The 26,890-nt window shown below is 51.2% G+C and overlaps 1 protein-coding gene across 3 annotated transcripts; it reads left to right on the top strand.

Moving 5' to 3' along the window:
- The first annotated feature begins 1,735 nt into the window (after positions 1–1,735).
- On the top strand, positions 1,736–24,933 carry Lhx6 (LIM homeobox 6). 3 transcript variants are annotated; one of them, XM_059259057.1, is made up of 10 exons: positions 1,736–1,819; positions 2,957–3,028; positions 3,405–3,587; positions 3,952–4,073; positions 12,343–12,563; positions 15,071–15,171; positions 15,374–15,469; positions 15,648–15,822; positions 19,194–19,297; positions 22,858–24,933. In XM_059259057.1, the coding sequence occupies exons 1-10, from the start codon at positions 1,736–1,738 to the stop codon at positions 22,876–22,878; spliced, it is 1,179 nt and encodes a 392-aa protein (XP_059115040.1). In that variant the 3' UTR covers positions 22,879–24,933. The 3 variants fall into 3 exon arrangements, with proteins under 3 accessions (XP_059115040.1, XP_059115041.1, XP_059115042.1); XM_059259058.1 differs by lacking the exon at positions 19,194–19,297; XM_059259059.1 differs by lacking the exons at positions 1,736–1,819; positions 19,194–19,297 and adding an exon at positions 2,117–2,167.
- Positions 24,934–26,890: the final 1,957 nt, after the last annotated feature.

The following is a 26,890-nucleotide window of genomic DNA, read 5'->3' as shown; positions in this document are numbered from 1 at the left end:
ACATACGTGTGCATGTACACACCTTACCTACTTCCAAAGTTTAATATGTTCTCTTTAGTATAAAAGACTGGTTCAGAACCTTCTCTGTAGATGCCTGTGCCTGAGAGCAATAAATTACTGGAATGCAAGGGCTGATGCCATTAGCTGGGGCTGTTTCTGCCTGAAGGAGCAGATATGTGCGTCTCTTTAGGGTTCCGGAGATGGGTGTTTAATTCTGTGATGGTGTGTACAAAACGTTGTCAGTGTGTTTCTGGCTATGCCTATTTGTGCAGCTAGAGACTGACAGCTGGGAATGCTGTTCTTTGCAAAGGTGTATGTTGCTTTCTCATAAGCCTAGTGCCTGTATCGACACCTGTAAGAATGCAGTACATAGAAGGAGATGTCAGACAACAGACAAGTGGTTACATAGGTTTGGAGCTCTATGGAAGCCTGGACTCTCCTGAATATGACTGTGTGTACAAGTGTAAGCATGATTGTGGGGGTGCTGTTCACATCTGTAAATGAGGGCAATTATGGAGATGGTGGTCTGTGTGATGGGTGGGTTGTTGTGCTATGCAGGACTGGATCTAAATCTGAGTGTGCACATTTTTAAAGAAAAGGATGCGTATTTACACACTTCTTTGGCACAGTTTGTGTGTAGAGAAAGAGGCTGAGGCTATATGCGTCCATTTGTGTTTGTCAGTTTGAGGGCTCAGTGGTCGGGGGTGTGCCTCCTACCTACATGTCCAGGTCTCTGCCTTTCCCTAACTCTCATTGTAGTTAGAGCCCCCATGGAAGGTAGGAAATGTAGAAGTAAATCTTGAAGTGAAGGTTGATGTCCCAAGCAATTCCTTCCAAAAGAACCCAGGGGAACTGCCCTCTCACCGCCCCTGGCATACTCAGCTTTGACCCCAGTTCTGCGCAGCCCTTAGGCGCTAGTGCAGACTCTGGTTGTTATGGAGCAGAGATATCTTTGCAGGAGTGTGAGGGGTGTGTAGATGTCCAGGACCTGGGGGGCTAGTGTGAGCAGGTAACCATTTGCGGCTATATGTACACAAATGTGCCGGGCTCAGCACTGCACCAACAGAGTGTGGCTTCACGTGGAATCCAGCTCTGCAGATGGGCTGACCACGGATTCCTCTCACACTTATGAACCGGCTATGTGAGGGCGGTGGGTGCCCTTGAGGGAGGGGCGGTAGTAGGAGCTGTGAGAATGTAAGCCCGCCAGTGTCTTTGTATGTTAGCATGTTCCGAGAGTCCCTCTGTAGCGCTGAGTTTCAGTGTGTCTCTCTGTGTGTAAGTCTCTGAGTCTGCTTCCTTGTGAATGTCTCGCTCTTCTTAGCGGGGAGGGGATTGGTCACGCATGACTCATCTTGAACGGAGCGGGGTTCCAGCGGCAGGGCGGTCGTCGCCGCAGCTGGAAGGGGAGGAGGACGAAGAGGAGGGAGAGGAGGAGGAGGAAGAGGAGGAGGAGGAAGAGGAGGAGGAGGAGGCAGCAGCCGCAGCCGCAGAGGCAGCTGCAAGGACCTTTCCAAGTTTGTCGGGACCTTCTTCCGAGGAGGCAGTGGCGCCCGCAGCCAGGGAGGCTGGGTCTGCGTTCAGGCCGGGGGCGGGAGCTGGGGCTGGGCCCGGGGCGGCCCGGCCGCAGCCTCGGCTCTCCAGCTCTCGCAGCAGCCTCTGCCCCCAGGGCACCCGAGGCCCCCCTCTGCGCCGCTCTCTGCGCTGCGCGCCCGCCGAGCCCTCCGCTCCCGGGCCCATGTATTGGAAGCATGAAAGCGCCGCCCCGGCGCTGCCCGAGGGCTGCCGCTTGCCGGCGGAGGCCGGCCCCGCTACCGACCAGGTGAGCTAGCTAAAGAGTGGGTAAGCCTACTGGATCCCGGGGCCAGCGAGAGTCGGGATTCAGCTCGGCCCGGCCGGGTGGCGGGCGGCAGCAGGGAGGAGGGGTGCTGGGTGAGCCCGGGGAGTGTGTGCGAGTGTGAGAGTGTGCAAGGGGGTGCAGGGGGGGGGGTCGCGGAAAGCGGGAACACATTATGCAAATGTTGGAGGAATTTCTCAAAAAGCGATTTAGCAAAGACATAGGCGAATCAAGAGGAGGCGAGGCCAGTATTGTCCGTCTGAATAGGCGCTGATAGCGCCGATGCGCCGGGGGTTGTGCCGGCGCAACGCTGAGAATCCCGACGCGGGGCCGGTCCCGGGCTCTCCGAGAGTCGGGAGGGCTCCCTTTCCTCCTCCAGGAGGCCTCTCTTTTCTCTTTTTGGCCTCATTTTATTTGCCGATCTCGTCCTCTTTGGCTCCGGGCTTCCCTTCCAAAGGCGTTTGAATCGGTGTCAATATCCGCGCTTCAATTTCGCGGCGCGCGTCGGGCAGGAGGGCGGATGCTCCCAGTGCTCTGGGTTTTATTTTTCTCAACCATCACCACTACCACCACCACCCCCATCTCCTTTTTATTTTCTTTCTTTCTCTCTTCTCCTTTTTGCATTTTGTGCCGAGAGTAGGAGAAGGGAGGGGTGGAGGAAGAAAAAAATTCGATTTTTAATTACTACCATTAAAAAATCAAATTTGCAATTCTTTGGGCGGCCTGATGGATCTCACTGATTGACAGTTGGAATTGACACTCTGGCTACCTCTTATCTTGGGCATTCACGACAATTTCTAATTGCAGGTAGTTTGTGTGTGTGCGTGTGTTTTTTTTTCCCCCTCAGAGGCTTGGATTGCAAAGGAACTAAGCGATTACTTCAAGAGCCACGGGTTAAGTGCAGGGAGAGGGGGAGAGAGAGGGAAAAAACCCAATCCAAATTCAAATTGCTTCATTAGAGAGACACCGCTTTTGTGGGGAAGGGCTTTAAATGCCCACTACAAAGTTAGGATTCATTGTTCACCGCCGGTTTATATAACAGGCGCGGGGAGGCGCTGGGCTCTGACAGCTCCCAGCCAGTTCAGCAGCCGCCGTCGCCTGCATTCCCTCCCCCTCCCCCAGGTGATGGCCCAGCCAGGGTCTGGCTGCAAAGCGACCACCCGCTGTCTTGAAGGGACCGCGCCGCCTGCCATGGTGAGTCCATGGGCTCTGCTTTCGGCCCCGAGTTTTCTCCCAACGGCACAGGCCAGGGCATCTGGCTCAGCCTTCTGGCTCCCAACCTCTACCCCTGCGCTGGAGAGTTGCCGATAGGAGCCGCCTCTCTTTAAGCCTTGGTTTTTCTGGCCTGGAATGTGGGCTTTGGCTACTTCCTGCACCCAGGATACGCTGTGTTAAAAGTTGGGGGCGTCCCTTCTTCTCCAATAGATCCTTTCATTCTGGTCCTCCAGCCTAGGGCGCGACATCCCTGGCACATTTCGTTGTCAGTCGGTGCGCAAGGGAACCAGATTTGTCTTTACGGCAACTCCGGGTGACCGGCTTAGTGCTTCGCTGTTCCTCTTTCCTATTTCAGGCTCAGTCAGACACCGAGGCCCTGGCAGGCGCTCTGGACAAGGACGAAGGTCGAGCCTCTCCATGTACGCCCAGCACACCGTCTGTCTGCTCGCCGCCCTCTGCCGCCTCTTCCGTGCCGTCTGCAGGCAAGAATATCTGCTCCAGTTGCGGCCTCGAGATTCTGGACCGGTATCTGCTCAAGGTGAGTCAGGGTAGGTGTTGCCTGCATGACGGGTGGGTGTGAACTGTAGGGAAGCCCTGAGGACTGTAGAGAAGCAACGCCCTTGCCCGGTCCATTTTACTCGGCGTCCTAGTTCAGCCGCTGACGGATTGTGCGGCTTTGGGCAAACGTGGGAGGTCTCCTTTTGCCCCGAGTTTCAACTAGAAAATGGGAAGAGTGTATTTCAATTTCCTTGAGCCTCCGTATTGTAGAAGAAAACTAGAAAAGCCATTCGCCCCTCCTGAGCTTCAGTGTCTCTCTCCGCAAATGAGGCTGGGGAGGCTGGGGGGCGGGAATGAAAGAGGCCCGCGCTGAGGCGACCCCCCCACCTCCGCCCCCTCCCCAGGTCAACAATCTCATCTGGCACGTGCGGTGCCTCGAGTGCTCTGTGTGTCGCACATCGCTGAGGCAACAGAATAGCTGCTACATCAAGAACAAGGAAATCTACTGCAAGATGGACTACTTCAGGTAGGCTGCAGCGGTTTGGCCAGCAAGTGCTGGTGCACGCAGGCCCTGAACAGGAGTTTCTAGTGTGGCCTGTGGTCTCCGACTCCTGAGTCCTGCCATCCCCAGAGCAATACGCGGCTCGGCGCGCTGGCCCAGCCCTCCTGCTCTGCACGTCTTAAACAGAAGGCTCTGGGTAGAGTACCAGTGCCAGCACGAGTTCGGGCGGGCGATCTGCCTCGGGTTCCTGAGGTCTGATCCGCCCTGGTCACGGTTCTGGCTCCGTTTCTGGTCTTTTCTGAGTCTCAGGCTCCAGTTGTGATCTGTTGAACATTGATATCCGTGGCTCTGGCCGGGATCGGTCCGGCTTCTAGGCGCCATCCGGCTGCTTCTCTAGCTCTGGTTCCCACTTGAAATCCAGTTGTGTGTGGCCTATCCTGGGAGGGAGATCCTAAGATAGGCTCAGGACTCCAGTGCTAGCTTTGCTCTGCTCTCAGTTCCGGGCTCAGATCTGCTCCAGCCCCAAGTGCCAACGCCACATCCGACTGCGGCCCTAGCCCAGATCCTGGCGCTTAGTCCTAGGCACCAATCTTGATCTCTGCCTCCTCCACAACTCATGCCGTGGTCGCTTTTTGAATTTGGGGTTATGACTAGGTTCCAGGCTCCTGTTCCCGCCATTGCTCGGCCATCGTTTCAGCCCTGCCTAGGTTCAGACTCTAGTTCTAGGCCTCCAGGTTGCGCTTTGGGAGCGGCGGCGTTGCGTTCCACCTAGCTACACTTTGCGCCACCGCCACCATGCCGAAAGCCTGCTCCCCAGCAGCTCATGACCCCATCACTGCTGGTTGCATGGGCCCGGCCCGGCCTGGCCGCTGAACCTCCTACAGGCACCTAGCTTCTAGGCATGCAGCAGGCGCCTGCTGACCGGGTCGAGGTCACGGCAGTGCCCAGGGGCACTACGAAGGATCTATCAGATCTATGAGGGAAGCCGAGAGTCTGCTGAAGAATGATGTGGAATTGGTTTCTCCCAGCAATGCCTTCTTCCAAATACTTTCTCTGGAAGTGGAGAAAGCTGCCCTATGTATACATTCCCCCTACACACAGACAGACAGTCAGACAGACAGACAGACAGACAGACACACACACACACACACACACACACACACACAGGCTTCTCTTTTGAGAGAAGTCTTGACTCAGTCCCAGAACGCTTGTGAGTCAGGGAATGTGGTGGGTGGCCACCCTCATCCTCTTTGAACCTACAGGGACCTGGCAAAAAGTCCTTGAACCCAGGGAGAAGTTAACAGCATGTGAGACTGCAGTTCTCTGAGAAACCAGGAGAAACAGACTCTTCCTTCACATCATGGGTCCTAGGACTGTGTGCAAGGAGCATGTGTCTATGTGGTGTGGTCCAGCAGTGGTGCTGGGTATGTGCCACCAAGCAGGATCGGACATATGAACAGTAGGTATGTTCCTTTACAGAAAAGCATGTGTCTTTCTATTCACATGTGAGTGTTGAGAGTACAGGTCTTAAATGTGATTGCTGAAACTTAGTGCGCTTCCCAGCGGTTTGCACGTTGCTTAGGACAGGGGACACATCTGGACCGAGATGTAGGAGGGCAAGTTGGGGTGAAAGGATTTTAATGTCATTCTCCACCTCCAGATTCTCTGAGGGAGCATTGCAAGGGTAAGGGTGTGGTGTGCAGGTGGACCTTTGGACTAAACAACTGCTGTGCATGATGTACATAGAAGAAGGTTATGCCTGTGTGGTGTGTAAAAAAAGATTGAGGTCTCCTCTGTCTGATGTTTTATCGGTTTAGTTTAGACAGAAAATGTATATTACAGATATTTTCTAGCCACCTTCTGCTCTAGGCCTTCCTCTATAGAATAAAGCTGGGCAGGCGCCTTCTTCTGGCTCTTCAGATGACAAAGGCCCAGGCAGCCCTATCCTGTGTCAGAACTCCTCATTATCTCCATGCTGGACTGAGACTCCTCGATGTCATGCTTCACAGAAGTTTGAAGGACCAGTCAAAACTAGGCTCTTGATTCCTTCATGTATAACCTCCACCAATTCCCCATGCCACTGCACTGGTGTGGTGGGTGGCATGCACAGCCAACCTGAGAAGAGGCTAGAGACTCTGAGGCTAATTATGACCTTGGGCAAGGCACAGCATCTCTGCTCTGATGTTCCTTTCCCAGGATGGCCTCCTGAACCAAGGAGGCCACCAAGAGGAAGCAGTCTCCATAAAGGCTCATACATGACAGTGAATATGAATGCATCAGTTATAACCATTATGGTCAGTGACAGGGTGGGTACCAGTCATGAACCTCAGGCAGCCTGGAGAGCTGGACCTGCCTGTCCAGCCAGGCCATTCCTGAGAAGAGGTTCCGACTGATAACCCTTTTCCAATGACAGGCTATCTCAAAACAAAACCAGATTCTAAGTTAAGAAAATAGTGAATAGTGCTCACTTTGCCCAAAACAAGGGTAAGTTGTGGATTTTCTGATCCCTTCTCTCCTTGCCAGTCTCCATGCAGGCATAAGTCATCTCTGGCAGCCTCAGCAGTTACACAAACAATAAAACTCGAGACAGGGAAAGAGAAAGCCTGTAGAGGATCAGGCAAGGACTATTGTCTGCCTGAGCAGCAACACGGACTCTTCCCAGGGAGTTGAATCATGGTGTGTGGGAAGCAGAATTCCCGCTCAAGAACTGGGGCTAAAAGAAGGCCAGCCGTGCCTCTCCAGGCCTCTGTTTCCAGAAACAGGGGTCAGCAGTCTTATGGGGTGTGGACTGAAGTATTCTGCCAAAGGGAGGCAACATCTTCCAACGGGGCAGAGGAGAATGGTGAGCAAGAGAGTGCCCAGGGCCCCAAGGAGTGGACTCTTTGGACTCCCAAGAGCTTCTAACCTCTGACCTTGCCCCCACAAAAGGGTTTTATCCCAGATTCTATCTCCTCTCTCTCCCTTCCCTAACATTATCTTGTAGATTTTTCTTCAGTTTCTATTGGCAGAGTGGGTGTTGGTGGCTCAGAAGTTAGAGATCAAGAAGAAACTCCAAGTTTAGCAGGGACTGAAGTTGCAAAACATGGAGGAATTGGAGAGTCTGATGCTGCTTCTGGCTTATTTGCACTTGGGGGGGGGGCAATTGGTTCTCCCATTATGTGCCTTTGGCCAGGTTTCTGGACATTTTGGCCTCAGTTTATCCAATTCCTTCTCCAAACAGAGAACTCACCAGCCATTGTAAGTTCATTTTGATTCTCCACCTACCCCCTACTCTTGGCAAGCCGCGACTGAAACATAAAATCACCAACAAGGAAGTAGGGTTTGCTTTAATTCCTTCCTTCCTTCCTTCCTTCCTTCCTTCCTTCCTTCCTCCCTTCCTTCCTTCCTTTCTTTCTTTCTTTCTTTTTTTTTCTGAAACCATTCCTCCTCCCTAATTTCCCCCATGAACTGAAGAAGATTTTGGTGTGTGTGTGGAGGGTGTCTGAACTGAAGAAGATTTGGTGTGTGTGTGTGTGTGTGTGTGTGTGTGTGTGTAGGATGTGTCTGAACTGAAGAAGATTTGGTGTGTGTGTGGAGGGTGTCTGAACTGAAGAAGATTTGGGGTGTGTGTGTGTGTGTGTGTGTGTGTGTGTGTGTGTGTGTAGGATGTGTCTGAACTGAAGAAGATTTGGTGTGTGTGTGGAGGGTGTCTGAACTGAAGAAGATTTGGGGTGTGTGTGTGTGTGTGTGTGTGTGTGTGTGTGTGTGTGTGTAGGATGTGTCTGAACTGAAGATTTGGTGTGTGTGTGGAGGGTGTCACATTCTTCTCTGGAGTATTCATTTTCCATTACTGTCAGCAAACACACCACAGGGCAGTTTGATGTGCCTACCTACAGCTATTGCTCCATGGCCTGCTGGCACTACCCTCGAAGCTCCTGTGGTCTCTTAGAGTGTTGTACCCATTTGTAGCAAAGAAGACCCATGTGCTAGGAGAAAAGCCCAGGATCACCCAATGATTGAGAGCACACAGTGAGACTACCAAACCTTTTATCTGCTGTATCCTGTATCTCGTGTAACCATGTGATCCACCCCGTATGATCCTGTCAGCATCTCCACCTTGTGGGAGGGAAATGGAAGCTCTGGGGGATGAGGTCAGCCAGGTGATGCTCGGATAAGCTCCACAGCCACTTGGCTCTACAACTTCTTCCTCTAAGTGTCCCTATGACTCTTCTGTAGTCAAAACACAGCTGCCACCTTTTGCAATTGTAAGGCTTCATATAGAATGGCAAAGACCTTTCCCTGCTATCCCTATGATTCTCATCCAGTTTCCCTGATTCACATAAAGAGCACCCACTATATGCGTGAATGGCCCCACGAGCACTACAACAGAAGTAATCTTCTCAGAAGTCAATAACTAGCAACTTTCCTGAGACCAAGGACTCTGCTCCTTATCCCTTTTCTCTTTGACAATGGGAATAGGGAACAAAGAGTTATAGGGATGGGATTGGGAGCCTTAGAGTTCCAGAACTAACTGAAATTCCTGTTCTCTGCTTGGCTTACCACCCGGGGGTGGGGCATGGGAGTCGGGGGCACGGGGGTGGGGGGCGCTCCAGCCTTCTCTGGCCTTCCACTCTGAGCCCAAGCTCTGTCTCTCTGGTCTTCAACCCCTTTCCTCAGAGCTAGGGTCCCAGGGGAGACTGGCAGCCTGGACACCAGCCCCCCACCATGTGCAGAGAGGCCCAGCAGCAGCCAGCTGTTGGGGGACAGATGTTGGGGGAATGGAGGAGAGAGCTGGGAAAGAAGGAGCCTCAGGCCAGGACCTCCAGGCAGGCTTAGCTGCTGTTTAACCTCTTAATTGCTGGTTCTGCACCCCTTTTCCTTTTAAGGGTTTTGTGCAGGAAGGAAGTGAATAGGAAGGGCTTCACTTCCAGTTCTCCGTCTACAGTTCTCTGTCTTGAATGTCTAAAACCTAAAATAAGTGAACTCCAGTTTCTTTTGGTGTTAAGAGACCTCACCCTGAGCTTCGTTTCCCCCGTGTAAAAAGAAGCAATTTAGTGTGTGTGTGGGATTCCAACGGGCTCACTTATTTTTAGAGGCTCAGTTCACCCAACATATATTAAGGAGCATCTTCTATGTGTCCAGGGGAAGTAGGCCAGGAAAATGAGCCTGACCTGGTCAAGGACGCAGTTCCGCCTACAAAACCGGCTATCCGGATTTCTGCTCTCCACTGTGGGGAGAGGGTTTGTTGGTCTCCCTTTAACAGTTACTAGGATTCGCTGCCTCTGTCGGGCACCTCTCTATCCTCAAAGCTCATCCACCCTTTTTGTCTCTGACTGTGGTGTGCTGGGACCCTGGTGGGGAAGCGCAGAGAATCCAGATCTCACGGCGTGAGTGAGGGTGTCAGTAGAATCATCCCCCAATCCCTTTAGCAATTCCTTCACAGCTCCCAAGCATCCTTTTCTTGAAGTTTCGTTGTCTCCGCAGACGAGGCTGTTTTTCGCTGCTTCCGGAATGAAGCGGCTGGAGCCTCGAAGCCTGTCTGGGAGGGAGTTTGTCAGTTTGTCAGAGTTGAATCGTGGCTTCCTTTCGCTCTTTCTCTGTGAACTACCCCCTGTCCTGAGGACACTTGGTCTCTCCGGACAGACACAATGGATCCAAATGCGGGCAGTGACACCTTTTTCCACGAATCTGTTTCTAGGAGGATGTTTTGTTGACTGGGCCAATTCGTGGCGCTTCAGTTTAGGGTTGAAGACAGCATTTGAGATGTGCAGAGGGTGAGGAAGTTGCTGGTGAGTGGGTTACAGGAGGCACTTACTCAGGAGCGAGGGGATGGGGGCACTATGACCTATCTGTGTGATTCCAAGGGAGACTGGGACCAGGAATCCCGAGGAGTCAGGTGTGAGGACCGCGTGTTCCGGGGCGCAGAAGAGCACAGCATGGAAGCCAAAGGCTGCTGCTCCTAAGGGCAGCCCTCCCCTGCTCCGCCTCTCCTTGATCTCAGATATGGCACTTCTCAGAACCCACTCCAGGAGTGAACCAGGGTTAGACCAGGCCCCTTACTGTCCCCCACTGGGATGCCAGGTGCCCTCATCTCCATTCCAGTTGCTCCCAAATGGGTTCTAAGTCCTTCAGCACCTCGAGTGGACCTTAGCTCCTACCATACACTTTGTGTTGTGGAATAAGTCAACACTGTTTTTGCACCTCTGACTCCAGGTGCCAGGTGTGAAAAATGAGTTTGAGTCTGTACTTCACTGGTTCCAGCAAAGATGAAGGGGTGCACTGAAGGTATTGAGCTGGGGGGGGGTGCCTAACAGGAAGCAAAGGCTCTGAGAAGGCCTGGTTGTTCTGTTACCCCAAAGTACAAACAATGGAAAACCAGCCTCCCATGGGTGGCCAGAAAGTGGTTCCTCTGGGACTACCACCAGCAGGGCTGGGGGGTGGGGTGTTGGTAAAGCGGTTTCATCTCCATTTTCTGAAGGATTAGGAATAGAGACCACAGACTGGTCCAGACTCTCCCACAGGGAAGCCTGATTTCTAAGGTCATGAAAAGCATCTACTTGGGTGGGGGGAGGTGTTTGATTAGGCAAAGGGCTGAAGCTTAGCCTGAGCAAACCTAGAGGCCTGGGCAGGGTCCCTGGACTCCCCTTGAACCAGAGAGCAGAGAGAGATGTTGTGGAGTTTGTGTTTAAGAGTCTGAGGTGATGAAAGTGCTGCAGCCCAGCATTTCCAACAGCCAATTGCTTAAATCTGCCACATCAGGCAATGCCGCGGTGTAACTGGAGTGAGTTTTGCTGGGCTGTTTATACACACAGGTAGTGTGAGTGTGCTGGATGGAAAGGTGCTGGCCCTGGAGACAGGAGCACAAATCCTTCTGGTATACCCATCTCCAGGAATGCCAAGGATGAAAGGGGCAAGCCAAAGACGCAGACACTTAAAGAGAAGTGTGGTCAGTGCTGAGATGGTGGTATGACTCTGGGGGAAGTCATGGCCAGGGAAGGAACAGCCTGCAAAGGCCTGGGGGTGGGAAAAGGCTGGGGGTGGAGAGAACAAAGGGCTGAAAATGAGCTTCCACTGTGGCTTGGGACTCATGCTTGAATACAGGGTGGGAGATACCGAAGATTAGGAACGAGGTGGGCCTGAGGAGGATGTGGTCTGTTGGGTTTTACAAATCCCAAGCATCTTGGATTAGACCCTAAGAATAACATGGAGCCACCAGAGACTATAAGCAGGCCAGGGGACAGGATTCTGTGTTCATGCTGAAAATTTAGCTGCAGACTGCAGTGTGGAGGATACATTGAAAAGCCAACGTTGGAAAAGTAAGAGCTGAGTGCAGATGGGGCGGTGAGAGGAGCCTGGTGGGAATCAGGCCAAGAAAGGCAGCAGTGGGGATGGGTGAAGTGTAAGGTTCTGATATCCACACTGGAGGGATGGATGATTGTGGTCGTGCTTCCAGGATAGAGTGTGCTCCAGAGGAGACAGGCTTAAGGCTTAGCCCCATCACAGGTGAGTCAGCCACTTCAAGGTGGGCTAGGCTCTGCAGCTTCCTGGAGGGACTCCCAGTCTGGGGATCCAAGCTGTAACAGCCTAACAGCCCCTACAGAAAGCAGAGAGAGGAGGGGAAGGGACAGAGAGACAGGCAGAATGGAAAAGAAGGCATAAGGGACAAGGGAGCTTTCGATCTGGACTCCCCACCCCCTCCCATTTAGTATTAGGATGCCATGGGCTCCAGAGTTCGGGACTGCTTGGGTTGACTGCAAGACACTAAACAAATAGTAGCAGTCATTGCTGTGGTCCTCTTTGCAGCTCGGATCAAGGAAAATGAAAAGTCAAAGCAATTCAGTGGTATGTGGGGTCACAAAGCCAGTGAGTGCATGTAGATGTATCCTAAGAAAGGCTGGGGCTACAGCTGGAGTCCCTGTCATGTAATGAGACTTTTCCTGTTAGGGCCTAGATTCCCGATCTCCTCCGCTGCAAAATGAGAACCAAGATTAAACTCTGTGAAGCATTAGAATCTTGCAAGGCGGGCGATACTCAAACCTTTCCGTGTTTTGTACTGTTGTGTTTTCCTAACACTTGTGGAATGGTATAATGAACAAATACACAAATGTTAAGTGACTGTTGTAGAAAATCTCGCTCTCAATCATCTTATTGGTAGGACTTGGATGCACAGGAGTGATGGATTCGAGTGTAGGGTAATGAGGGGGCATGGGTGCTATGTGAACCCTGAGCAGCGAGCGCCCTGAGCAATAGAATGCAAGAAAGACATTTCTTTACTTTCTAAACTTTACTATCCCGGTCCCCTTTTGTCCCGCAGCCGATTTGGAACCAAGTGCGCCCGGTGCGGCAGACAAATCTATGCCAGTGACTGGGTGCGGCGGGCGCGTGGCAACGCCTACCACCTGGCCTGTTTCGCCTGCTTCTCCTGCAAGCGCCAGCTGTCCACCGGGGAGGAATTCGGCCTGGTTGAGGAGAAGGTGCTTTGCCGCATCCATTACGACACCATGATCGAGAACCTCAAGAGGGCCGCCGAGAATGGTACCCAACCCGCCCTACCCAGCTCCTAGTCCTAGCCCGTTCCCACCATCCCTAGCACCTAGGTATGGTCGGCACAGAGGTACCTGCTGAGCAAACGCTGAAACACCTGAACGCAGCGTAGAGGGGGTGGGGAGAGGGAAGGCTACACGTGGAGCATGCACTCTGGTTCTATCATTTGCGTGAGTCGCCAAGTTTTTACTGGTCCCTGCAACGCATTCGGCAGGCCACACGCTCATTGGCCTGCGGAGCACCCCACCCTACCCCCCAGCTGCCTGGGCAGTCCAGGAGATACGGTGTTGCCCACATTCTTTCCACTTCCTTATGGGCTACACCAAGCCAGAGGCAAAGGATGGCTCATGCTGGATCAGGGTTTCTGAATATGAAGGTTTAAAAGGATCTTGGTGACACGGCTCCACCATATAATGCCAACAGCGGAGGTTTCCTTTTTCTCTATGGGCCGCTTCCTGTCCTACATCTGTGCAAGCTATCTAGATGTTGGTCTAGAATGTTCTTGAATCTCCTCAGGCTCCGACATTATAACTTTTCTAAGACATATATCCCAGGGTCAAAGTGACAGTCTTCCAGCATGCGGGGGTGAGTTGGGGTGATGTAAAAGGGGAGGTGGAGGACCCTAAAAGGGAGTGGAGCTGTGGCCAGAGGCAACAACCCTTTCCCTAGTACTGCTGTCAGGATCTGTGGATACTGCTAACTTCCCTGGAATGTGACCGGCTGTATAAATCCTTACAACACTTTTAGGAGCTTTGTGGTATTCATAGCTAGGAAAGAGGCAGAGGTTATCTGCAGTACTCACCTTCGAAGGTTACACCTAATAGGTCTGCTCCCGCCCTAAATTCCTTAACTATCATAATGTAGCACACTACAACATGTTACTTCATCCCTACGCTCCAGAATCCCCTTCAACGGCCAGGAGACTCCTGGGATGTGCTTGCCTCTGTGAGTTTCATTTTTTTTCCGTCTAAAAAAACTAGGCACAGTAACCCTTAAGATGACTGCTTTTCTTGGAATATTAATACCACACAGCTCCTCTCGAGGGGAGTATGGACCTCCCTACCTCAATTAAAGGCACCAGTGGAGGGCTAGTCAGGGCCCAGCAGAGTGTCACTGACCATGGCCTCACCAGAGGCCATCACTTTCTCCTGTTAGGGTCAGTAGCTAAGTGGGGAGCAACTGAACTTAAGGCACACTGAAGTTTCCTGTAGTGCGGGACAGGACGAGTCAGCAGCAGAGCTGGGTTGGGAACTTAGGAGTCAGAGCTTCCTCTACACTATGTAAACCACTCAGTAAACCACAGGCTCCTTTCACTCCCGGACCACCCAGGGCCACCCTTAGTCCTTGCCTTGCCAAGGACCTCCTATGCAGGGGAACTCGAACACCTGGGGCTTCTGGTCACTGGCCATCAGCTTTGCCTATTGCTTTTCTTTTAAGCAAAACAACACACACGTTTATTATAGAAAAATGAGGAGAGGTGATTAAGGAAAAATTTGAGATGTCATTATCTCCCTGTTTCCACTTCCAGTTTTTTCTTTGTACATGCATTTTTTTTTGTTTTTTTCTGCATTAAAACATTACAACAAAGTGTGAGCAGTGGTTACCCCTAAGAAGTAGACTCACTGTGACTTTCCCTTTCTTTGTGCTTGCCAGATTTTTGGGCTTTTGATAAGAACAATGTATTATTTTTTTATTCAGAAAAATGAAGCATTAAAATGGGAATATATTTGGTTTGCAATCATAGCTGCAAAAGTTCTATAAAACAGAAAGACAGTACCTAAGATATATCCTAGTTAGTACACTATTTAGAGAAGGTAAAATGTAATTCTTTTAAATACTTCAAAAGTTGCCGGGAGTGGCGGCACTCACCGTTAGTCCCAGCAATCAGGAGGCAGAGGCAGGTGGATCTACATGAGTTAGAGGCCAGCCTGATCTACAGAGAGAGTTCCAGGACAGCCAGGGCTACACAGAGAAACTCTGTCTCGAAAAACCAAAATAATAATAATAGTCATAACAACAACAAATAAAATAAAGAAAAAGAGGAAGTTACTGAAATATCGAAAGTGAAGTCACCACAGTCATACTCCTTGGAGGTAGGCCACTGTAACTACTTGAGCCTTCCCAACTTTTCCCTCCTGATTGTTTCTGTGAATTCGGGATTATAGCTTCTACAACCGCAAGTTTTTATCTCCACCTCGGTTTCCCTCCAGCTTAGCTAGGAGGGACGTTAGGGTCAGCCGGGCTACAGATCTGAGACAGATAATTTGGGGTTCCCAGCCAGGAGCTTTCTTCTTTTTGAGCCTTAGTTTCGTCTCTTAAAAAATGGGCAATAGTATAGAGAGGACGCACTGGGCTCGGGGACTATGGCCCTGGGATCCCCGCTCCCAGACACCTCGCTCCTGACCCTTCCAGGGACAAGCTCCCCCCCACCCGGTCCTTTCCAGGCTGCCACTAGAAGAGATGGGGACGCGTGGTCAGCCGCTTCTGTCGCCCCCCAGGGAACGGTCTCACGTTGGAGGGGGCAGTGCCCTCGGAACAGGACAGTCAGCCTAAGCCGGCCAAGCGGGCGCGGACGTCTTTCACAGCAGAACAGTTGCAGGTACGTAACCCCGACCCTCCCGCTAGCCCCGAGACGTGTGGGCGGGGCCTCGGAGTGGGCGTGGTTGTGCGGGACTTGTGACTCCACCCCCTCGTGCTGGGACCCGCGGGAGGTCGCGCGGGGCTGAAACTGCCTGGGGCGTGGCCTCGGGTCCCGAGCCTCTGATTGGGCGGAGGTCTCAGGGCCCTCGTACGCCCCGCAGGTTATGCAGGCACAGTTCGCCCAGGACAACAACCCCGACGCGCAGACGCTGCAGAAGCTGGCGGACATGACGGGCCTGAGCCGCAGGGTCATCCAGGTGGGGCTCCGGGGTCTCGGCGTTCAGGTCTGGGGCGGGCCTCGGGGCGAGCGCTGGAGCTCGTAGCGGAGGGTCTCGGGTGTACGTGGCCGCCCCTCTCCAGTGTGGCCTGAGGTCCCCAGGCGGCACGGCTGACCTCTTTCCGCGATTGCTGAGACTGCGGAGGCTGTCGTTCCAGGTGTGGTTTCAAAACTGCCGAGCGCGTCATAAAAAGCATACACCGCAGCACCCAGTGCCGCCCTCAGGGGCGCCCCAGTCCCGCATCCCCTCCGCCCTGTCCGACGACATCCACTACTCTCCGTTCAGCAGCCCCGAGCGGGCGCGCATGGTCACCCTGCACGGCTACATCGAGAGTAAGTGATATTGATTCTGGGGCCGCCAGGCCTGCTGGGAAGGGGACGCTGAGGAGTGCTCCTTGGTTTCGTAGGCGTGGGGGGATCTGAGGGAGACTAGTGGATGAAGATGTGAAGGGGATCAGTTTCCGCCCTTCCTTAGTGGGTCGGCCTTTTGGAAGAGGGAACAAATAGTAAAACTTCAAGCAGCCTCTGTGTATGTGCGTGGGATGGGGGGCAGGAACCAAGAAGCCTGCGTTCTGACCGGGCAAGACAGCCTAGGTCAAAACTCAAGTGTGCATGCAGTTTTCATCATAGTGATTCCTATAGGGAAGATGCCAGGTGGGAGTGTCCAAAGATGCTGGGGCTGGAGGAGTATTGCCTCTGAGCAAGCTGGGCTCTGACGGATGGGCTAGATTTCCCGAGGCACATAGACTGGGGAACTGAAAGTGAGTAAACCCTGGCTCAGAAGGCATCCTGGGGAGCAGAAGCCAGGATGGCACGACCACCCAGAGCTGTAAGGCCTTTGGACAAGTCACATACTCTCCTCGAACCCTTCTGTTTCCTCATCTGTGAACTAGAATAGTGATAATGCCTCTCAAAGGGTATTGAGAATTGATTGACATGGGCATCCAGCAAATGTATACTCTGAGTGCCTCCTGCGTTCTTAGCAATGAAACAGAAGAGTCAATAAATAGGCCAGAATTGCACAGCTCCTGGGACTCACATTCCAGTGAAGAGACAAATTCTTCCCTTCCTCCGCCTCCTTCCTTCCTCCCTCCATGTCGGCATGATAGCAAGTGCTATGCCATTGAGCTATGGTCCCAATAAAGACAGTAAAGGCGGATATGTGGGTGGGCAGTGGGCACTAGAGGGGTGGATGGGTCATGGTGAAATGATCTTGAAGCTGGCACTTAGATGAGTGAAGGCATGGCCTGGATTTCTGAGAGATGAGCAGTCAGTGAATCTGCTACTCAGCAGGTGCTTGTTACAGTCTCAGCTGGGTATGACAAAAGGAAAAAAAAAGTCATCCACACCCATACTCTCTCTCAAGCCATTTGTGGCTCCAGCTAAAAGGGGGAAGAAGGGAGCAAACTCTTGTTTATGGAGCACCTGCCCTTTGCCAGAGGAGATGCCATCTGAACGTCAGAGGCCATTTATTCCGTTACACAGACTAAGAAACCAAAGGGCCCACTGTTAAGTTCCATGACTGAATGTGGGTTGTGGTGTAACTGCCAGGGATCAAGCTAGGAAGCCGCTTCCTAGCTTGGTGACATCGGGCAAATTTCTTTGCTTTCTGGACCGCCAGCCTGATTCTTCATCCATAAAAACAGGGACAGTGAGAGTAGCCACTGCACGGCAGTCCTGGGAGCAGCACCGAGACAACTAACTGACTTCAAGGCCCGTTCAGCACAGGGAGGCTAAGCCCCAGCTGCTCTGGGATGTGCTGTGGATGTGGGGCAGAGCCATGTGTGCTGTGCCCGGCTGCCAGCTGGCACCGTCTCTCTAGACACTTCCATTTCTGAACCTTCTCACCAGGAGGGACACTTTCTCCCTTTTGTTTCTAAACAATGACTTAATGTTCAGCCTGAATAACACCTATTAAGTACTTGCTGAAGGTGCCAAGACTAGGGACTCTCTTTTACTGGGGGTCTTGGCAGCCAGCTAATACTTGGTGTGGAGTTGGTAGTGGGTCTAGGTGACTTCTGTCATGTATTCTGTTCATCAAGCCTGGATCTAACTTTCTTCTAGAGAAGGGGCTGTTAAACTGTCTTCTTCCCCTAGAGTCAGAATATACCTCTGTTGCATCACTAAAGGGCAACCTAGCAGTTTGTTTACAGTGATCTCAAGACGTGGAGTCTTGGGTTTTCTGAAATGTTAAAGCTATAAAGTGAGTACAGAGTTTAGAAGCAGACCCAAGGGTGGGGGATGCCCTTCCACTTTGCAGTCAACTAAATTCAGTTCTTAGAATCTGATTTAAAATAATTTTAAAAAAACCAAAACTTTGGAACCAGATTCCAGAAAACATGCAGACAGAATTATTTGGGTAACTTGAAGCTGTTCAGAAATGTCCTGAACACCCAGAGAGTGGGTTGAGTTAAGAATCCTCAACTAAATAGGATTGCCTTACCCTGCAGAAGAGAGAATGACATCTCAAAAAGGCACAGCAACCTGTCCCAATTTAGTTATCACTTGCAAGTGTTTGTCTAGGCTCCATTGAGCAAGTATGTCAGAGTCTAGAGAAGAGACAGGCAAGTGAGTGCTTAGCTATAGTGGTAAGCAGGCAGAAATGTGAGATTTGGATCAGAACCAATAATGAACTTTCCTCAACAGTTTTAGATGTTGGAATAGGGTATGGAAGTTCATCCAACAAATATTTAAAGAGTGAGAGATCATTCAGCAGTCAAGGGCATGACTTCTCTGTAAGGGGATAATGGTATGGTTGGAGAGATGGCTCGGAGGTTGAGAGCACTGACTGCCTTTCCAGAGGACCCGAGTTCAATTCCCAGCAACCACATGGCAACTCACAACTGTCTGTAACTCCAAGATCTATCACCCTCACACAGACATACATGCATGCAAAACACCAATGCAGATAAAATAAATTCAAAAAAGAGGATAAAGGTTTGATTCCCATAAATCCACACAGCAGCTCAGTACTGTCTGTAACTCCAGTTCCAGGGGATCCAGTGACATCTTCTGCCCTCCATAGGCACAAGCACTTGCAAGTAGTGCAGAAACATACATGCAGGCCAAGCACCCATATGTATAACCTTGAAATTTAAATAAGAAAAGAGTGCCTTGTATATTCCATGCCTCATCCTAAGTACTAGAAAGCCAGAAAGATCAGGTGTGCATGGGGGAATTCCCATCGTCATAGAGGCTGCATTCTAATTGATGAAGATACAATATTAAATAAACAGTGAAATTGTATGTAAGTCAGGTGATTAGGGCTAATCAAGAAAAGAATGAAGTGCAGAAGAAGGAAGAAGGACAGGGGCTGTTTGTTGGGCTGCAGTTACAAGCAGGGTGGTGAGAACAGAATCTCCTAGGAGGCAGTTCATAAACTGCCTTTGGTGATGCTCTGGAAATGAGAATGTGTGAGAGAGGATCTGAATAGGTGGGTACATCCTTCTTTGTAGGCGGGGCTCAGTACATTCATATAGGAGTGTTGACTTATCAGTGAGCTGGGCTGTAGCACCTCATAAAGTCCTTCACATACATAGCATTGCAGCCAACTCCATTGAGATCATCCCCAGAGCTACCCAGGTGGCAAGCCACAGAGATGGAGCTCTGGGTTTGTGATCAGGCTTCAGCTTGCAGAGCACACAACAGGTGGGATCCCGTATGGAGCCTGGGGGATGGGCTCCAAGGCATCCTCTCGTCCACAGGTCAGGTACAGTGCGGGCAGGTGCACTGCCGACTGCCTTACACCGCGCCCCCTGTCCACCTCAAAGCCGATATGGATGGGCCGCTCTCCAACCGGGGTGAGAAGGTAAATGGAGCCTGGTTGTGTCTGGTGGGTCAGAGCCTTCCTGCTGGGAATGGGTTTCTGGCAGTATTCCCTGTCACTGAGTGGGTACCATGCCATGCTATGGCAGATCACTCAGGCCCCCCAGTGTGTTCCCAAGGCAGTCATCAGAGCAGCTACTTGTGTGTTTTTTGTGACTGATTTCTCTGAAGTCTCCCTTGTAGCCCTGTCTTCCCCACCTATTGGAGTGAGGCCTTCTTATTTACCTTCTTTGAAATTATTCATGTTTGTGGTTCTGGGGAGGGTTTCTATCCCATTTCATATCCCTTTCTTCTATTCATTACCGTCTGTTGGCAGTAACTAATTGTATAGGGCTGGTGGGTCCCAGGAAGAGAAGACCACATGTGACCCAGGGTCAGCTGGCAGGGCCTTCTCTGTGGAAGTGAGTCTGTGGTTGTTCCAGGCATTAATACTGAGTTTCCTAAAGGATGCATAGATGTCACAGTCTGGTGGCTTGATTTAATCTTGTCCGCATGACAGGTGAAAGTAGCTGGGTCTGCTTTAGGTGTAACAAGGAGTGGGTAGGAACCTTGTCTCTTCGGTCGAAAATACCACATAGTTTGACCTCAAAGCCATGATCCCAAACAGCTCCTTATTAGATGTGGAGAAACAGAGGCTCATGCAGTATTTCAGGCACAGAGCCTGGGGGAGGGGAACATGGTGAGAAACAAAGCCTTAAGGATGCTAGGTGGGGGCTTAGATTTACCAGGTATCAGGGTGATGGTGGTGGTCAGTGGAGCTGGGTAGGGCGATCACATGGGAAGCAGGAAGCTCCTGGCATGCCTCAGAATCCCAGAGGCAGCTTGGGAAGGTGCAGATCCTCAAGCCAGGGGTAATGAGGAGCAGTGGAGGCCAGCAGGAGCAATGCCTGGCACTTGTACTTCTGATGGGCTGCCCTGAGAAGAGAACACATCTTTTCAAGGCAGGTCTTCCCTACTGCTTTCTGAAATCTGCTGTGCACAGGGCTTTCTGGGTAGTGGGCACTATGGGGCAGGGGCTGGAGGATGGAGGTCCAGGTGGTCCGACAGGACAGTATGGTAGCATTGCATGAGAATCTGGTGAGCAGGCTCCAAGAAGACACCTCTGAGCTTCTCAGCCACAGTGAGAGCTGCTGACTGTTGAACTCCTCCTCAGCTTGAGGTTGGCACTTTATACACACTGGTTGACACCTCCCAGCCGCCTTTGGTGTGGATATGGCCTTTTCTTTCCCTTCCCTCCCTCCCTCCCTTCCTTCCTTCATTTATTATTATTATTATTATTATTATTATTATTATTATTATTATTATTATTGAGACAGCGTTTCTTTGTGTAGCTTTGGATGTCCTGGCACTCTGTAGACTAGGCTGGTCTCAAACTCATAGAGAGCCACCCACTTGCCTCTGCCTCCTGAGTGCTGGGATTAAAAATGTGTGCCACTATGCCTGGCATGACCTTTTCATTGTAAAGACAGAGAAACAAATTCAGAGAGTGGCACTATTAGACCCAGGAGTACCAAATATTGGAATCTGAAGTCTGCATACTTTAGCATACTTTAGTGTTTAGTCGTTGATGCTTTTGTGTGGCACTTTACAGTTTGTACAGTACTCTCTGACTTCATCTTTCTTTCTCAGCCTCCCTGAGGGGGGTTATAATGCTCTCCTTTTCAAATCCATAGAAAGTGAGGCTCAGAGCAAGCAATAGCTCACCCCGGGTCACAGTGAACATGGCAGAGCTGACCTGGATCCCAGCACTGCCGACTTGGAGCTGGACCCGACGCTGGGACTGCAGAGGGAGAGTACATAATCTCTGCCCTCAAGGGCTGTGTGGTGTAGACAGGTTTGGGGCAGATAGAATGGGGGACAAGCGTGGCCCCAGAGGATTCAGAAGAGGGAATGACAAGCTCAAGGGGAGAGGCATGGAGGAGACAGCTCAAAGGACCGCTCATGTCCAGTGTGGCTGAGGCCCAGGGAGGTAGGGAGAACTGGCAGAGGCCACCTCACAAAAGGCCCAGTCCCTGGAGTGAAGGGTTTGAGTCAGGGGAGCTGTGGAAGTGCACAGAGTTGGGCTCAGAGGAAAGCCTTTGTTTCTCATATGCTGAGCTGTGGTTGTGTCTGGTTCAATCTGAAAGATGAGCCAGGCTGGGTGATGGCAGCTTTGGCTCTCGGTTCTTGGCCTCTGGGTTTGTCTGTTGAGCCAGAATATCTCTTTCTGGGCTGTGTCTCCAGCTTTATGGCCAGAAGCTCTGTGGTACAGTGTGTGTCCTCCCTTCATGACCTACTACCCTCTAGCTGTCAGGCCTGCTTGCCAGCTCCTAAGTACCTCTGCCAGCCACATCTGCTTACACATGTGAACGAAGTCTGCTGGGTTACAGATGTAGGATGGGACAGACAGACGACAGAATTAGCTTCCTCCCAAGTCCTTCTGTGAAACCTATGAGGATACTCAGAGTCCCCTTGGTACTGGTACACTCATTGACACTAGTGCTGGCAGCCAGGTGGTGGTGGCACACAACATTTAATCCAGCACTCGGGATGCAGAGGCAGGCAGATTTCTGTGAGTCCCAGGCCAGCCTGACGAGTGCTGTACTGGCTAGCCCTGATCGCTGAGGCAGGGTGGAGCTTCTTGTCTCCCCACACACCTGTTAAGTTCCTAGAACCACATTTCTTCCTGGTCCTATACCCTGATCCCACAGCTTTAGCACTTGAAAGGGTCTTAGAAGTCGGGCAGGCTGGCCTCAATCAGTGGAAGAATGGAGCCTGCAGAGAAGGAACTGACCAGAGTCGTTTCCCAATAGGATTTCAAAGCCAGGTGTCCCAAGTTCAGGCCCCGAGGGAAGCTATGTCCAGGGCTGGGTAGGAATGGAGTGTGAACTTCTGAGGTCAGGTGACCCGAAGTCCCAGATCTGCCACCTCCTCCCCCAAAGACTTTGAAGTACAATTAGCTTTTTGCAACTTCGGTTTCTGCCTCTACTAAGTGGGGCTGCAATAGTTTCTGCCATGCTCCAGTGCTATAGAAATGAGAGGCAGTGTGTGTGAAGAGTCCAACACAAGTGCCTGGTGCACAGAAGGCACTCAGCAGCTTTTGCGTATCAACATCTTCTCAGTGGTCCTTTACATATGGGAGCTGTGGGTGCCTGAAACTGCGACTAGAACTGAACCTTACACATATACACCCATGATAAGGCTCAATTCGTAATTAGACACAGTCAGAGATTAATAAAATAGCAAGGAGTAAAACAGAACAGTTGCAATATGCTGTAGTAACTGTGCCGTAAATGTTCATGGGGTCCAGAGTAAAGCACATGGTGGTCTCTGCTGCTGCTCTTGTTCTGAAAGATTTTGCCATCCCTATTTACACATGAGGAAACAGGCTGGGAGAAGGGAAGTGAGCTGCCCAAGGTCTCACAGCAAGTAATCAGAGCTGGGATTGAAGCCCAGGTCTCAGCCCTGAACGGCCTCTATTGCCCTCCAGGCGGTGGGGTCCCCTGGGCTGCTGGGTGGGAAGGCACCAGCTCAGCAGCCCCTTGCCTTGCCCTTCTCTTGCAGGTCATCCTTTTTCAGTATTAACGCTGCCGGCACTTGCGCATCTGTCCATGGGCACTGCACAGCTGCCCCTCAGCCGCTGAGATTCAGCATCCAGCTGTGGCCAGGGATCCACCACCTCTGCATACACCCTCACCCGCTGCCATCCTGCCCCTCTGCCAGCGGTCCCCCAAACCCAGGCCTGGTCTTTCCCTCTCCTGCTGAGAACTAGAACCCACCAGGAGCAGCAGAGTCCCTGTGTGGGAAGGCAGGCTCCCTGAAATGTGGCATCAGCATGACAACAAGCAGCCTGTCCTTCCTCATCAGACGGGAGTCATCCTTAACGTCGGTCAGCTAATCACAGCAGCAATGGCAAACTGAATCTCGAGTCACCAACAACCTCCTACTTTACAGGTTTTCTTCCCCCCTACATTGGCCTTTATTTACTACTTCCTTGGAACCATCTCGGAATTCTGAATAGCCAACAACCCCCAACGCTGCATACTCTGTTGCTTTTGTCTGGAAAACTCTACAGTGTTTGTGGGATGTCCCCAAAGGAAAGCTATGTTCTAATTTTATCATTTCCATCTGTCTGGTTATGTCAAGTTAACTCAGAAAAAGAAGAGACAGTGACCAACCCTGAGAGGCCCAATAGGGCAGAGATGGAGGCCTGCCCAGATGAAGAGGCAGAGGGACAGGCAGGGATGGGTGCCAAAGACCCCCCATTGGCTTGGAGGAGAGGGACTGGGTACACTGGACTTGGAAAGGCACTGACCATTTCATGGAGAGAAAAAAAGCAAACTTGGGGAGGGCCCTTCCCCCACCAACTACCCAGCAGGAGTCATGGCAAGGCTGACGTCTCATCTGCATAATGGCACTGCTAAACGTTTGGGTGGGCTAGCATTAGGGACCCTTGTTGGCTACTTCTCAGTCCTGAGAGGAGGGCCTGAGCCAGTGTTCGCTGAGGTTTGGGTGGGACCATTTATGAGGACCAAGGAACATAGCCCAGTGAAATGGAGCCCGAATATTAGTTCTGACTTATCCCCGAGAAAAGAGAGGTGCCCATGGCCTTAGTGAGTATGCCAAGCCCAGGATTCCAGCTGGCACCTCTGCAATTTCCCCACCAACTCTGAGCAGAGCCAGCTCCACCCACTCTTGAGAGCAGAGGCCAATTCCAAATAAAGGTCTCAGGTTACACAGGTCCCCAACTTATGTTTTCCGGGGATGCCCATTTGTCCCACACTTATCCTGTAATTATAGAACCACTTGGTGGCCTGATGCACTTCTTACTAGAGGCTGCTTGCAGCATGTTTTAGCCAAAGTCCTCCTTGCTTTGAGAAGGAGACTCCAGGACAGGGAAGGCAAGTTTCTAGTATGGATGCATTTGCTGTCCCTGCTTCACCCCTGACAGACATTGCTAATCAATCACAGCACTCTATCTCATGGAGTCTGGATAAGGTTTCAGGATTCCCATGCTTAAAGTTGTCACTTAACATGAGAACCACTGTGCTTTTTGCTGTGGGGCTTGGAGGAGGGTTAGGCAAGGGTGACGCCCTGGAAGGGGACTTTCATCTTCTCCCTTCCTAAACTGTCAGCTGACTGAGGACAGAGAGAGCACCTCCCAGAATGTGTGAGTGTGGTTCAGTTCAGAACTCCTCCAGTACCCTTGCCAGGCACTGACTCAAGCAGGAGGAACCTGGCCTGATCTCTGGCTTTGGGGAACCCAGATCTTTTCTTTGATTTTTGCTCCTAATGATCAAAACCCCAATTGCAACCGTGTGGGAAGTGGCCAGCTGAACCCAGGTCACTCAATACCCACTCTGCCTTGAGCCTTCCCCCAGGGTCTAATTTTGCGTGGATCACGTGGCAGTAGCATGTTGCAGTTCATACGTCTCCACTACCCTGTTCAGAACAGCCTGGGAATGTACAGGCCGTCAAGGCTATTTATTTAAATACACACAAAAAAGGGGGGAACACACAAACGGAAAAAATTGTAAGCACTTTTTTTTGTAAAACCAATGTCTGTTTTGTTACATACCTTTCATGTCGTGCTTTGTAAATGTCTTATTTGTGTAATAAATAAAGTTAATGCAAGTAGAAGTGCTGGCACTCAAATCCACAATGTGATGGGATTCCACTGCTTTCTTGCTCATTGGTCCCTGGCTCAGGTCCCTGGCTGCTGGATGGTGCAGTCTCAGAAAACTGGTACCATAGCCCAGGCAGTGGACTGTGCTAAGGCATGGTGATGGGTCTCCTCTCTAACACTGTGTCGTTTTACGTATTGGCTTCTCTGGGGGAAGTCAGGCTGGTTGCTGACCTCTGTTCTGCTTTCTGAATAGCGACTCTACTGTGTCCTGTGCTGCTCTGCCTCGGAGAAGCCTCAGTCTGACCAGTGCTGCCAGCAGACATTCCTCCAGTGTGGAGGGGACTGAGGAGGCATTTGATCCAATCCAGTAAGATACACAGAGTAGATAGGAAACGCGAGGGTCTGGGAGAGGGCGGGGAACAAGGTACCCAGATATTTTGGGGAAGAATCCAATGTGATGGTACAAGCTTAACATAAGCCTGACTCATGACGGCTTTGTCAGTTCTAGTTGCTGGACAGTGGTCTGGTGGCTGTCTTCAAGCAAAGCCCCAGATATAGAGAATAACACTGCCTGTAGGGTGTGGATGCTTTCCTGCCTCCTGCAGCCCTGGGCATATTGCTTATAAACCTTGCATAAAAGCTTGTGGGGTGTGTGTGTGTGTGTGTACAAAGGCCAGGGGTATGTCCCTTATTTTCCTCAGTAGCTTTCCTTCCACCTTATTTTTTGAGACAGGGTCTCTCACTGAACATGGAGCTCACCAATCTGGCTAGAGCAGCTGGCCAGCAAGCCCCAGGGGTCCTACTGTCTCCATGTCCCCAGCACTGGAATGACAGGCACATACTGCTGATCTGGCCTTGTACCTGGGTGCTGGGGACCAAGACTGAGGTACCCATGCCCATGTGGCAAGCACTTTTCCAGGTGAGCCATCTCTCTAGCCCATTATTGTTGTTTTTTAATCCTCCCCCCCTACCGTTGTTTCTGCCTTTCCCTCTAGTCTATGTTTTAAATTCTATTTGTATATGACAGAGAAGGTACACTTGGTTGTGTGTGTTTCTTCGCCGAGTGTACCTTCTGTTTTGAAGCCTAGTTTGAGGACCTCTGGTGGAGCTCCACTCTATCAGTTTTCTAGGGGTGACTAAAGCCTTAGGAGAGATGACTCCCAGTCTACCTCATGGAGCAGCTAGCTAAGGGACCGAAATTTTCCTTGGCTGGTGGCTCTCCAGCAGGTCCACTCTGAATTCCAGTTTGAGGTGTTTTTCCCCCTCTAGATCTCAGCAGATCTCTCCCTAGTCTGACCACTCTTCTGTCTCCACAGGGTAACGTGGGTAAACCAGCAATCATAACCTGGAGTCTGAAGGGGGATATCCTCCATGGACTAGTCATGCAAAAATACAGGATGCTTGGGGCCCAAGAGTGGCCCTGGGACCCTTTACCAGTTCTTCTTCTGAACTGAGCTAACAAATGTGATCTCTGGGGATGATTATATGCACAGAGAACAGATTTACTTTTGTATCTATTTTTTATATGGGGCCTTACCATGTAACCTGGGCTGGCTCTTGAGCATGTGGTCCTTCTGCCTTACTCTTCCAAGTGCTAGGATACAGTGGCACAAATTGATATTTAAGTTGAACATTGAACACCTGCCAGTGGTCAGCATCTTGAACTGTCTCATTTGACTCATTATGGTGCTATATTGTTTTAAGCATTCTTGTAACTGTTTTATAGACATTGGAAGCTGAGGCTTAGAGAAGTGACTTGCCCAGAGTTGCATGCTGGGTGGTCATGATCTAGCTGAGATTTGAACCCTATATAGACACCAAAGCACCTTGTGGATCCAGTGCCCAGAGAGAAAGGCAGTCCCGGGGGAAGGTGCCACTGCTGAGGCCAGTGAGTCACCAGCAAGTCTCATTTCTCTGAGCCACAGATTCCCCATCTGCAGAAGGAAGTTCACAGCCCTTAGTTGCTCATTC

Source organism: Peromyscus eremicus, chromosome 4 (genome assembly GCF_949786415.1).
Source record: "Peromyscus eremicus chromosome 4, PerEre_H2_v1, whole genome shotgun sequence".
Classification (NCBI taxonomy): Eukaryota; Metazoa; Chordata; class Mammalia; order Rodentia; family Cricetidae; genus Peromyscus; species Peromyscus eremicus.
Note: the sequence above shows the minus strand (reverse complement) of the source record. Positions and strands in the feature narration are given on the sequence as shown.